The sequence below is a fragment of the Genypterus blacodes genome, unplaced genomic scaffold, assembly GCF_046128005.1.
Source record: "Genypterus blacodes isolate CSIRO-AG114 ecotype Tasmania unplaced genomic scaffold, CSIRO-AGI_Gbla_v1 ptg000086l_1, whole genome shotgun sequence".
Classification (NCBI taxonomy): Eukaryota; Metazoa; Chordata; class Actinopteri; order Ophidiiformes; family Ophidiidae; genus Genypterus; species Genypterus blacodes.
The window spans coordinates 17501-30000 of record NW_027466891.1 but is presented as its reverse complement, the minus strand read 5'-3'; the positions used below and the strand labels follow the sequence as shown (position 1 = coordinate 30000).

Below are 12500 nucleotides of genomic sequence, written 5' to 3'. Positions count from 1 at the left end.
GTACTTGAACGCACCACTCCCGGTATCGTAGTAACGCCAGCCCAGAATACTCTCTCCAAGTACGACAACCGCGAAAAGATGTCACTGACAGGTCAGAAACGTAAAATTGACAATGAAAATCGCCGTTTTAACCCTGCCTGGACTGATAAATACGTGTTTATTTTACCCCAAAGACTGAACTCTAAGCCACTGTGCTTGATTTGCAATGAAAGCCTGTCCGTATTAAAATAATATAACATTTGGAGGCACCATGTTGAGAAACACCGAGCTTTTGGCACAGCATTTCCTGAAGGGACAGAGGAGAGGGCGGGGAGGTGCAGAGCCTGCTAGCATCTTATAACAGGAGTTGTTCCATATTAGTAAAGACATTTACAGCACAAGAGAGGGCCACGGTCGCCTCACTGCGAGTGTCGTGGAATTTAGCAAAGAAAAAACGACCCTTCACTGATTCTGAAACTGTCAGAGACTGCATGATTGCAATATTTGACGAGGTAATACATGACGATAAAATCAAAGCCAGTGTGACATCTGCAGTCAAAAGCGTGCCCCTATCAGACACCTCAAACATGCGCAGAGTGGAAATATTAGCCACAGATGTGTTTGAGGCTCTGCTGAGCGACCTGAAAAAAGTTGAAATCATGTCAATCGCAGTGGACGAGTCAACAGATCGGTGTGACACGGCACAGTTGTGTGTGTATGTGCGCTTCTATGATGCGGGACACCGGTGTTTTCGCGAGGAGCTGCTCTGCCTTCTACCCCTCAAAGGTCAAACTAGAGGCGAGGTGTTCTTTGATAAAATCTCTGCTTTCTTTCAAGACAACGGGTTAGATAGTAGAAGTAGAAGTAGGGGTCTTCGGCCCAGTGGCATCTCAAAATTTTCAAATCTGGCCCAGAAGAAAAAGTAATTGAATAGGCCTGCTGTAGAGAGACACACACACACACACACACACACACACACACACACACACACACACACACACACACACACACACACACACACACACACACACACACACACACACACACACACACACACACACACACACACACACACACACACACACACACACACACACACACACACACACACACACACACACACACACACACACACACACACACTTCGTTCCAGTAACATATGACATCACCGTGTGCAAAGAACTTTATGTAACTGAGGACTGAACAGCCTAAAGTAAATAAGGTCAAAGTTCAGTCACAGATGTGTTTCCTAATGCTGCTGGTTGCTCTGGCTGCTCTGGCTGCTGTCCAGCTTCTAAAAACACAAACATTCACACACATTATTACAGGAAACATCACAGTGTAAACACGAACACACACACATGCCTCCAACATGCTGCTGTCTGTGCTGCTCTGAAATGTGTGGGTGAATCATGTTGACCATGTTGCTGATTGATCCCACGCTGACTTACTGACTGCAGGAAGTGGATTTCTGAGCTGAGTGCTTCTCTCACCAGCTCCAGCTCTCCATCTTTGAGCAGCTCCAGCTCCTCCCTCAGTCTGACAACACACACAACCTGCGTCAAACTCCAAACATGCTCACCTCTGACCTTTCACCATGTCTGAATATAACTTGAGACTCTTTAGCACACCAGGCTCAGCCCTCACAGCAGCATAAACTCACACAGGTTCATGTAGGTACACAAAGTGAATAGTCCAGAGAGTAACATTTAACATATCACCAGGTGCTACAGCAACCTGAGTGAAAACACTTGAAAGACAGAAGCAGAAGAAGACCTCATGACCGTGGCTTCGTTTAGAATCAGACCTACACACGTTACTCAAACTCTCTCTGCATCTCTGAGTCGACCTCCTACCTGACAGCCGGCAGCGCTCACCTCACACAGCAGCTGTCACTCAGAGGCTTCTGACTGACTGACAGGCTCTCAGCTCTCAGAGACTCCGCCGTCGCCTGGGCCTCCTTCATCTGTTGATCCAGACCTGCAGACCAGAGCCATAGATCAATCACTAACTCAACCTAGTCCCTTAGAAAGAGACATGCCAATACGGTGTTTAGCCTGAAGAGGGCGTACACGTGTCACGCAGGTGTGTGCTGGGGTCTAATCTAATCATTTTTTTCATGAGTATATACACACACGCACACACACACACACTCTGTAATCATCTGTCAGCCCCGTCAGGGACAGAATTGAATGTTCTGTCAGATTGACAGCTAAACGTCTCCCTGCTGCATGTCTTCACCTAGGTTGATGTATTCCAGGCCTTGGCGCTGCAGCTGGAGCGTTCTCCTCTCCTCTTGCAGAGCGTTCAGACACGGGCTCCTCTGGCTCATGAGCTCCATCTCTTCATTGTGGAGAGAGAAGAAAGGTTTTTGGTTCAAACCCAGCAAGCATAGAAATGAATTTGTGTTGACGCGGTTCAAAGAAAGGAGGCGTTAATCTGTTTGGCAAAGGATGTGAGGTGGACTTTTGTTTTTAAATGCATCTTCAATGTGCGAGCAGTGATTGAGTGAAGTTCCTCTGAAAACTCCACAATGCAGTCCTTTGCTGCCCTCTACCTTTCATTTGCAGAACTGCTGAAACAGTTCAAACTGCATTAAAACATAATCTAGAATGAAAAGTTGCCTGTCAGCTGAGGAATGCTGCCCTCTTGCCTGACCCTTGAACTCTGTATTGACTCGTCTTCTGACCTTTGTAGAGCATCTGCGCTTTCTTCTCTAGGTCCAGAATCTCGGTGTGTGTTTGGCTCATGGATCTAGAATCTCCGCTCCATCGAAGGCTGAACTCGCTGTTGAACCTTGAGATCTCCTGATAGAAGTCTTCCTCTTCGTCTTTAGACTTCCTCTTTATGGTTTCCTGTTATGAAAAGACGATTAGAGACATTGATGAAACCAACAGCTCCACTCTGGCTTCTAATGCTACAAATCTATCTATGTGACCCTTCAGACAGGTAAACTAAGTATTGATTGAGGCTGAACTTACCAGATGATCCCTGAGTCGGCTCCTCTGGCAGAGCAGCTCCTCGACTTGCTTCAACATCTGCTCTTCACGTTTCTTCATTAGATCCAGCCTCAGCCTCATCACCGACAACTGCTGCGCCTGACAGGACAGACAGATGCTTTACTTCTTCTTCTGTTCCTAACTACTGAATGATCCTGAGTACAATACTTATGTTTGATTGATGCAGTTTAGAGTCTGACAGGTAAAGTTCCTGATATACTGAGCAAAACCCTTCACAAAACCTGTAAAACATCTACTCATGACGAGGATGACATAGTTTCCTCTGACCTTCTTGTCCAGCTCCTCTTCGGCCTTGTGGCAGTTCTCAGTGGACATCTTGATCTTCTCTTTGCAGCTGATGATGGAGACTTTGACTGAGAGGCGAATAAAACACAAAGTAATGTTAAGTAAAGTAATGTGCTGTAAAGTAAATAAATAAATAAATTGAAAGAGTCTCAGTTAAACTCAGTTAAGTGACAATGTTGAAGTAAATGTGAGTTAATAACATTAAACACGTTGAAACAAAATGGCGCTAATTGTCTGGGCTACCTGAACCTGTTTGTTTGTCTAAACTCACCGTGTTGGAGCGTCTTTGCCTGCTCGGTCAGCTGCTGCTCCGTCAGAAGAATCTGATGGAACAGAGAATCTAAGCTCATGTCTGCTTACAACGACACAACTAACTTACTAACTAACTAACAACTAAATCAACTTATCAAGCTGTGATGCTAGTTAACGCGGTTAGCTTAGTCATAACACCGGCAGCCTCGCGCTTCTGAATGCAGGCTACGCAGCACGTAAAGTAATCGCTTTTTAAAAAATAAAATCGATCACGTAAATAACAGGGTAGAGCTCATGAAAAATGAATGAAATACATAAACAAATACGGTATACAAGTAAAACATACGTATCCATTTAGAAGAAAAAATCAAGGTAAATTAGTAAAAAACAAAAAGCTATCTGGTTTGGGAGTCATTGAACACACCTGTGTGTGTCACCTGCTATGACGACAGACACTCTGACGCTACCTGATGTGACGTAGATGCTCTCAGCTGGGTTCACGTCACATGTTGACTAATACGTTAAGGTGGTTTGAGTTCAGTTTATCCTCAGATTTAGATCGCGGTTATTTCCATCTTGCTGATAAATCTAAAAGTTCATCTATAAAGTTATAAAGTCTATTTAAAAGTTAGAATTCTATTTATATTCTAGTCATTTCCCAACTACGTTGCTTGAGCTGAAGTTCTTTATATTCTGGGGAAAGTTGTTCGATAGTTTCGGAGCATTTAGTTGTAAAAAGCTGCATTACTCACGCTGTAAGGATGTTTGAGGACTAACGTCGACTTTAATCAGTGATTCTGTCCCACACACAGTGATCCGGATCCACTCACACAGGGACTGAGTGTTGCCGGCACAAGCAGCTCCATCATCCCTCACAGTAACCCAGTGTGAGCAGTAGCGCGGCTCCACTCGGCTCTGCGCTCAGACGCACAGGAACGTCACTGGCTGGAGTTAGAGACACTCTGTTTCTGTTTGTCCTAAAGTCTGTTTACTGTTTTAGTCCAGGATAAATGTTTTCTTGCTCTTAAGAGAATTTCTGTCTATTACAAAGTAATCCTCCAAAAGAAATAAAGTAATGAGCCAACACTGTATTGTCTTGTAATCATCTGTATTTAGTGAGTATTCAGATATAAAGGATTCAATACATGACAATAAGAATTGAAAATAATAAGGGTTTTGTTTTGCATTACTGTTGAATATGTTGATTGAAGAAATCATCTGGCAGGACACTGAGAAGAAAGAAATATAAAAATAATAAAAAAGTCCTTTATGTCCTTTAATGTCCCTTTTTGTGTGCAAATGGTGGTGAAGAGCAGAAGGAGGCAGGTGAGGTGCATGTGGGGCCTAAAGGTGAGTAAGGCACAAGGCTGCACACACACACACACAGTCAGCTACGATCACACTGAAGATCAGAAACATAATGCCAACACAGAAATCTGTCAAACAAAAGCCTACAACCCTGAGATCAGAAACATTAAAAGCACAAACAGGAAGTGATGTAGCTCGTAAACTCATAAACGCTGCCATTTAAAGCAATGACAACAAAAACATTTAGACAATTCAATATTCTATCCCTTTAAAAAATGAAGTGTAAAAACTCCAGAATGTTTCCCCTCACTTGAGACATTTTTTTCTCCTAAGACTTAGATTTTTTCTCTTACAGATGTTTGATATTTAACCCTTCGTCGACCTTTGTGCTCGTTTGCACAAAGCTGAAGCAGGAAATCATGACTCATCACATTTATGATGCTTTTGATTTTACAGTGGAAACTTTGAGACGTAAATTAAAGCCTTCATTCTATTAAAATCACAAATAAAATAACCTGATATGGGACAGTTTCCCTCCTTGATGTGTTTCAGTTTAGTGTTACTAAAACAAAAACAGTTTATCCCTTATTTACCGCATGATCAAAGTGCAATGAAGTCACTTTAAGGCCAGAGACGTGTGTGTGTGTGTGTATGTGTGTGTGTGTGTGCGCGCGTGTGTGTGCGCGTGTGTGCGCGTGTGTGTGCATGTGTGTGTGTGTGTGTGTGTGTGTGTGCGTGTGTGTATCACAGGATCAGTAAAAACTTATGGCCACGACGTAGAGAGTTAGTGAAGTAATTGGCTTCAGTTCAGGTCAAAGTCTTCACTAAAGAAAAAGTCCAGGATGTGGAACGTTGAAGTATAATGGTAACTATGGTAACGGTCTGTTATGATTAGCAGCTTCCTGATTTCTCCCTTGTTGGATGTGCTGTAATTGTTTGGTTCTCAGGTTCTGGGGCGTGTTGCTTTGGCCCCGCCCACCCCGTCACGCTCCGACCCCACAGCTCAGATTGGTCCGTTTGTGCGTTTGTCCATCTGCAGCTTCATTTGCTGTACGACTGCTGGACGGCCCACGGCTGCACCGTCCCTCGGCCCAGCACGCTGTAGACCAGCGCCCCAAACACGTTGATGCCCGCCGCGATGTAGAAAACCACCTGCCACTCTGCTATGGTGTTCTGGAGACACACAGGGGAGAGACGTCAACAACCTGCCTTCAACATGCTCCTCTCCATCACGACTGAGAGCTGCGGTGTGTGCTGCAGTATGTGACCCTCTATCTGTGTGTGCTGCAAGATGTGACCCTCTATCTGTGTGTGCTGCAAGATGTGACCCTCTATCTGTGTGTGCTGCAAGATGTGCTAAATCATCACATTAAGTGACACACACACTTACGTTTGTGGTGAGGGCTCTGGCGATGACAGGTCCCACCATGCCGGGGATGGTGGCGAACGTGTTGGTGATCCCCAGCAGGATGCCGGCGTATCTATGCAGACGGACACAGTGAGGTAAACACCCCCACATCGTCACCACGGCTACAGGACCATCACAACTTTGTAAAGTATAAAATAATCTGCACTAAACTCTCACTCATGATCGTGAAAAGGACTGAATGATGCAACTTCCTGCCTAATTAAGAGCTTTCGACATAATAACACTCTCATGTTCTTCAACTATTATGAGTTAAAGGAACTAAATAGACACAAGGACACACACACACACACACACCATTACATTACGACAATTTGGCAGACGCTTTTATCCAAAGCGACTTACATTACATTACCACCCTTCGCAGAGGGGGGAGCAATTGATGGTTCGGTGCCTTGCTCAGGGCTATTGATACGATGAATATGGATCAATCAACTTTAGTCACTGAGTAACTTCCTCCTTTCACCACTAGATGTCAGGCATTTGCAGTTTTATGGTTTGGTGATGAGGTGATAAGATAAGATAAGATTGATGATAAGATTGTTTCATGATAAACAAGAGAGCATGTGTGTGTCTGTCTCTTACGAGGGAGCGATGTCCAGGTGGTTGATGTTGAAGCCCGACCCTGACAGGCCGCCCAGCGAGGAGGAGATTGTGAGGAAGGTCACGGCCAAGGTGTAGTTACAGCCCGTGTATCCTACGGCCACCAGGAACACCGCCGGCCCGATCATACCTACACACACACACACACACACACACACACACACACACAGATTTAATTCTGCCTCCTTTCCCCAGTGGGCAGCTGAGCGTGGCGGCATGTGGCGGCGACACGTGATCGTTCTCCTCACCGATGAGGGTGAAAGCCTTTCGTACGGTGACGGTGCGATAGTGGCAGGTCTCTCGGAGGAAGTCGGCCAGCTGACCGCCCAGCAGACCCACGAGCCCACAGCCTATGTAAGGCAGAGCCGACAGGTAACCGTTCTGATGGGGAGACAGCAGGAGAACATTGAGCTCCTCCCGCAGGTTTATGTCATCCTAGTGGACTGGGTCACCTTTGACCTTCTGACCTGCTGGATGCTGAAGCCCAGGATGTTGTTCATGTAGGTGGGCAGCAGGGTGAGGAGGGTGTAGAAGGTCCAGTTGTAGGAGAAGTGAGCCACCACTATGGCCCAAAGTGGGCCGGAGGTCAGGATGGCCGCCCAGGGGATGTGATCCACCGAGGAGGACAGCTGCAGGAAACAGGAAGTAGAATCCAGTGAACAGGACAGATGGGCGCTCACGTGTGTTCATGCTCACCAGCTTCAGGAAGTCATGCCAGCCAACACACACACACACACACACACACACACACACACACACACACACACACACACACACACACACACACACACACACCTCGTTCCTCAGCGAGGATGTGATGTAGAGTTTCTCTCGCTCTGAGATGCGTGGGTGGACGCTCGGCGTGTTGGAGACGAGACACGCCCACAGGAGGAACCAGACCAAACCCACCGCACCTGAAAACACCAGAACACGTTTGATTCACAGAGGGGGAAGGAGGTGGAGAGTGAACGTTCAGGAGGTTCATCTGTGAGCAGATCTTATCTACGTTTACACAAAAACTAAAGAGGAACAAAGACAAATAAGGCTGCAGATGAAGAAGAACAAAGGAAACAGCTTGAGTCGGAAGTGTGTGTGTGTGTGTGTGTGTGTGTGTGTGTGTGTGTGTGTGTGTGTGTGTGTGTGTGTTTGTGTCTTACCGAACACGTAGAAGACGTAGGTCCAGTTATAGTAGTAGCAGATTTCCCCTGACAGAGGCAGAGCGATCACCGTCCCCAGCTGAGCTCCTGAGACAGAGAGGAAGGACAGAGTGAGACAGACGAGACAGAGAGACCATGAGGTCAACACATTAAACATCACATTTCAAACACACATACACACTTCTCTCTCACTGTGTTTGTGTGTGTGTGTTTTGTTGTTCTGCTTCACGCTCTGTGCATATCACTCAATACTGCTGAACTTTGAACCTGATGTAGTTACATAATGACAATAACAACCCCATGACCTGTCTGAGCTCCTGTGTCTCCGTCTGTCCCTGTCTGTCCCTGTCTGTCTCTGTCTGTCTGTGTCCATCTGTCCCCAAAAGAGGAAACGCTGCGATCAGGTGGTTTTCCTGTGTGTGTGTGTGTGTGTGTGTGTGTGTCTGTGTGTGTCTGTGTGTGTGTGTGTCTCACCAGTGAGGCAGATGGTGAGCAGGCGGCTCCTCTCCATGGGCGGCGCCCAGGAGGCCCACATGCTGTACATGGTGGGGAAGGTGACGCCCTAGAGACAAACACAAGTCAGGGACAGACCTAGACCTGGACCTTCAGGACCATGAACCGGCCTCACGGCGCCTCACCTCTCCCAGCCCCTCCAGCACCCTGACGGCGATGAGGTAGCCCACGCCCAGGTCGGCGGCGGTGGGGGTGAGCAGCGTGAAGATGACAGTCCCCAGCAAGCCGAAGCCCATGATCCACTTGGGCCCGTAGCGTCCGGCCAGGTAGCCACCGGGGATCTGGGTCAGGATGTAGCCGTAGAAGAAGGAGCCCAGGATCCAGCCCTGCGTCTCAGAGTCCCAGTCATACACGCTGGCCTGCAGGCAGAGGAGGAGGAGGAGGAGGAGGAAGAGGAGCATTCATACCTTCTCTGTGGTCATCACAGAGCAGCTCAGGGGGGTGGACTCACCGTGTGGTTGCTACTGCGGGGAGGGGGGCCGGTGTGGGATGGACACACAGAGTCGCTGTGGTTGTCCCCAGCTTGGTGGTGAGTCCGGTTGAGCATCTCCACCATGGCAACGCTGAGGTTCACCCTCAGAGAGTAGACCACAAAGTAGGCAAAACACGCGAGGGCGGCAAGGTTGTACCTCGCCGAGCAGCACGCCGGAGCTACAGAGAGAGAGGGGGGGGGGGGGGGGGGGTAAATGAGAAATGAGAAAGAGAGAAAATGGCGTCAAGCAAACTCACAGCTTGTAAATGTTTTATGGGACAAAACAGGACAGGAAGTCCACACCAGTTCCATGTTCCATCTCTTGAACATCTTCGGAACCATGGAGCACAGTTACTGGAACATAAACGTCCCTCCCTATATCCAGTAGTTTGTATGTGCTTTGTGAACCTGCTTCAGGTTTATTCTTCATCATGTTTGCTCAGCAGCGAAGGAGCTGCCAACACAAACACACTGAGGCGATGCTGGAGGATCAACCACAGCTACAAGTAAAAACCAAGGATCCGGGTGTCTTTGAACGCATCACGTCTATGAAAAAGGGTTGAAATCCTTTTTAACAGAATAAAAAAGTCTCATTTTTATTGAAACTAAGATATCAATTCAATGACCAGCAGACAAGCAGAGGTTCGAAGAAGAGTTGGGTTTGGTTTTAATGTGCAAATGTATAAAGACTCTGAAGCTCCTCCAAACAGGACTAACTGTCTGCTACTAACTCCTCTGGTCTTCATGTCTCCACTTTAACTCTTCATGTTTACTTTCCCTCACTAAGCACCGCCCCCGTTTGTCCCTCAGATACTGTGGGTTCATCTTTATTGTTGTTGTTGTTGTTGTTGTTCTCTAAAGCGCCGAGCCTCTCTTACCTCGCGCCACTTTGTCTCCGCCCCGCTGCAGCAGCGGAGTCTCCGGCTCGTCGCCCTCCGTGTCGGTCCCATAGCCCTCCATGTCCCTGTGTGTCTCCGTGTGTCCCTGTGTGTCCCTGTGTGTCTCCGTGTGTACCCGTGTGTCCCCGTGTGCGGCACCAGCTGCTACCTAACCGAGCCGCCCTACACAAACACTACGGAGACTGCGCGTGACGCATCCGATCAGCTGACCCACGGCACGAGCCAAACACGGTCACGTGACGAGCTTGTACCGTTTTTAAAAATTCTGTTGAAAAGCAACAAAACGGGGCAGCGGCGTCATCTGCTGGTCAGACAGTAGATTGCATTTAAATCTATGAAACCGTTGACCTGAAATGATTCACAGATACGACTTTAATACTTTAAACTCTGAATGAAATATCATTTATATTCTACATAATAAACTTCCTTTTTCTTCCTCCTCCTCATCCTCACTCATCATCATCTTTATCATCATCATCATCATCATCATCATCATGACCCTTATTGATCCTGCTGTATTTCTAATCATATTAGCCTCTGAGGAGGAACACACACACAAACACATTGTGTATTACAAGACATTGGTTTGAGGCTGGTGAAAGAAAAACAAAGGAGGAGGAGAAAGAGGAGGGGAAGGAGGAGGAGGAGGAGGAGGAAAAGGAAGAGGAGGAGGGGAGGGATTCTCTCACATGGTAGGAGAGAATCAGATGATGTGTGGGATGCAACCTTCAAACAGACAGACAGGGAGAGAGAGAGAGCAACAGGCTGAGGCAAGAGCTTGTGACCTGCACACACACACACACACACACACACATCATGCAAACATCATCAATCAAACACTGGAGCTGTGATCAGTTGGATCACATCGGGATGCAGTAGCCGAGTGGGTAGAGCTTCCGCTTAAGAACGGGGGGGTTGCCGGTTCGAGTCCCTGCCGAGGTGCCCCTGAGCAAGGCACCGAACTCTCAATTGCTCCCCCCTCTGCGAAGGGTGGTAATATAATATAATGTAATGTAAGTCGCTTTGGATAAAAGCGTCTGCCAAATGATCGTAATGTAATGTAATGTAATCTTCAGCAGTTTTCCATCCCAGCCTTTTGAAAAGTTATTCACAAAGCCGACAGGTCAAAGGTCACAATCTGACATTATGGCAAGACGTTATGTGTAGTTATCTTCATATATATATACATTATATATATTAACATTTGTTATCATCCTTCAGATCCTCGCTGTAACTTTGTGGCCTTTTGACATTTCAGTCTAATCTGCTCCGTGCTGCTGAGTCCGACAGATATCAGGACGCCATCGTCTGAGAGCAGCTGAGGACCATGAGCTAAGGTCAAAGGTCATTGACGTTCTCTCTCTCTGCCCCTCTCCCTCTCCCCCCCCCCCCCCCCCCTCTCTCTCTCTCTCTCTCCCTCTCCCTCTCTCCCTCTGCCCCCCCTCTCCCCATCTCCCCCCCCTCTCTCTCCCTCTCCCTCTATGCTCCCTCCCTCTGCTCTCTGAAGACAATGAGGCTTTTTGTGCAGAGGGGAAATCATAGGACTCACATGCTTTGGCGTAAAAGCAGAGACAGATCATAGCAAACGCCAGAGGGAGGAGGACGGGTAAGGGGCAGCGACCTCAGAGCCTGCAGATCCAGACTGGGACACCTGTGAAGCAGGACGGGAATACTGAAGCATGGAGAACGGAAGAGCAGAAGAGGAAGCAGAGGACGGGATGGAAGCTGGGACAGAAGATAACACAGGTATCGTGCTTTAATAACATGAGGGTTGATTGAAAACTTCTGAGCTTGGCCTTTAAAGAAGAGACCAAGAGCGGGGACAGTTTTCCTGGATGTAATAGAATGTGATGTTGTTGTTTTATCACATAAACTGCATTGATTTGAGCTCAGCGCTCCAGAGGCATCGGGTCTCTGTGAGTTGGATGAAGTTTTGTTCTTGCTGGCTGATATCTATGATTGTGGCTTTGAACTACTTCAGCTTTCACCCTCTTCATCTTTCCCTGAGTCTGTTTGGCCTCAGATGATGACATCATATCAACTGAAACAGTTTGTAAAAGGATCAAACATGTCCTCAGTCATGTTGCATAAAGAGTCTTCCTCTGTTCAGGACTTATCAATTAACCCTTGTGCAGTGTTTTATCTGCTATCCCAGTTGCTTGTTATGGGATTTTCAAAGCTGGCTAAACACGGTTGTTGTCGATGTGTAGAAGATTGCAGGAATGTGTTGTGCATTGTGTGGAGAGCTTTGCCCTCTAGTGGCCTCTGATAGAACTGCAGCAGGACTCCATCAGTGTCTGCTCCACATAAAGCTGCAGCACACATTCATACAGAAGAACACATCAAAAACAACTACTGACCTACTCGTGTAATCGTGAGTATTTATCTGTGGAGCCTCTCAGCTGCACCACAACGCCACTTCCTGTTGGTTTATCACGTTTGAATCCCATCTAAGCGTTTGTCTGTTTGAGTTCAGCCGCTTGACGTCGACGGTTAAATGCAAATGTTCTGCCGAGGCAAATAACGTGACCTTGACACGGAGAGAGAATCTGCGTCCTGCAGACAGAAGAGTCTGTTGTCTGGAGA

General features: G+C 47.2%; 3 protein-coding genes across 3 annotated transcripts in view; 1 reads left to right on the top strand and 2 right to left on the bottom strand.

Moving 5' to 3' along the window:
* Nucleotides 1-1228: 1228 nt before the first annotated feature.
* Nucleotides 1229-3634, bottom strand: LOC143007424 (coiled-coil domain-containing protein 172-like). The gene is made up of 8 exons (XM_076158767.1): nucleotides 3556-3634; nucleotides 3267-3352; nucleotides 2961-3077; nucleotides 2669-2834; nucleotides 2221-2322; nucleotides 1857-1959; nucleotides 1431-1518; nucleotides 1229-1273 (listed from the first exon to the last, which is right to left on the bottom strand). The coding sequence occupies exons 1-8, from the start codon at nucleotides 3632-3634 to the stop codon at nucleotides 1229-1231; spliced, it is 786 nt and encodes a 261-aa protein (XP_076014882.1).
* A 993-nt stretch (nucleotides 3635-4627) lies between these two features.
* slc17a5 (solute carrier family 17 member 5) lies at nucleotides 4628-10118 on the bottom strand. Its single transcript, XM_076158760.1, has 11 exons — nucleotides 9894-10118; nucleotides 8995-9194; nucleotides 8669-8902; nucleotides 8505-8592; nucleotides 8031-8117; nucleotides 7669-7787; nucleotides 7341-7502; nucleotides 7122-7254; nucleotides 6856-7003; nucleotides 6235-6325; nucleotides 4628-6017 (listed from the first exon to the last, which is right to left on the bottom strand). The coding sequence occupies exons 1-11, from the start codon at nucleotides 9973-9975 to the stop codon at nucleotides 5886-5888; spliced, it is 1476 nt and encodes a 491-aa protein (XP_076014875.1). The 5' UTR covers nucleotides 9976-10118; the 3' UTR covers nucleotides 4628-5885.
* Nucleotides 10119-11593: 1475 nt separating this feature from the next.
* The window catches only part of arhgef33 (Rho guanine nucleotide exchange factor (GEF) 33), an 8575-nt gene continuing 7668 nt past the window's right edge, over nucleotides 11594-12500 (top strand). Inside the window, exon 1 of the mRNA XM_076158766.1 lies at nucleotides 11594-11660. Coding sequence (XP_076014881.1) covers nucleotides 11594-11660 — 67 coding nt within the window. The remainder of the gene's footprint in view (nucleotides 11661-12500) is intronic.

Bases quoted from the DNA above. Each gene is read 5' to 3' on its own strand.
- LOC143007424 (XM_076158767.1), bottom strand. From the start codon at position 3,634: ATGAGCTTAGATTCTCTGTTCCATCAGATTCTTCTGACGGAGCAGCAG. The intron at 3,353-3,555 runs GTGAGTTTAGAC...TTCGCCTCTCAG, and splicing joins GGCAAAGACGCTCCAACACG to TCAAAGTCTCCATCATCAGC. The intron at 2,323-2,668 runs GTCAGAAGACGA...TCCACAATGAAG, and splicing joins AGCGCAGATGCTCTACAAAG to AGATGGAGCTCATGAGCCAG.
- slc17a5 (XM_076158760.1), bottom strand. From the start codon at position 9,975: ATGGAGGGCTATGGGACCGACACGGAGGGCGACGAGCCGGAGACTCCG. The intron at 8,903-8,994 runs GTGAGTCCACCC...CTCTGCCTGCAG, and splicing joins CCCGCAGTAGCAACCACACG to GCCAGCGTGTATGACTGGGA. The intron at 8,118-8,504 runs GTGAGACACACA...TCTCTGTCTCAG, and splicing joins GCTCACCATCTGCCTCACTG to GAGCTCAGCTGGGGACGGTG.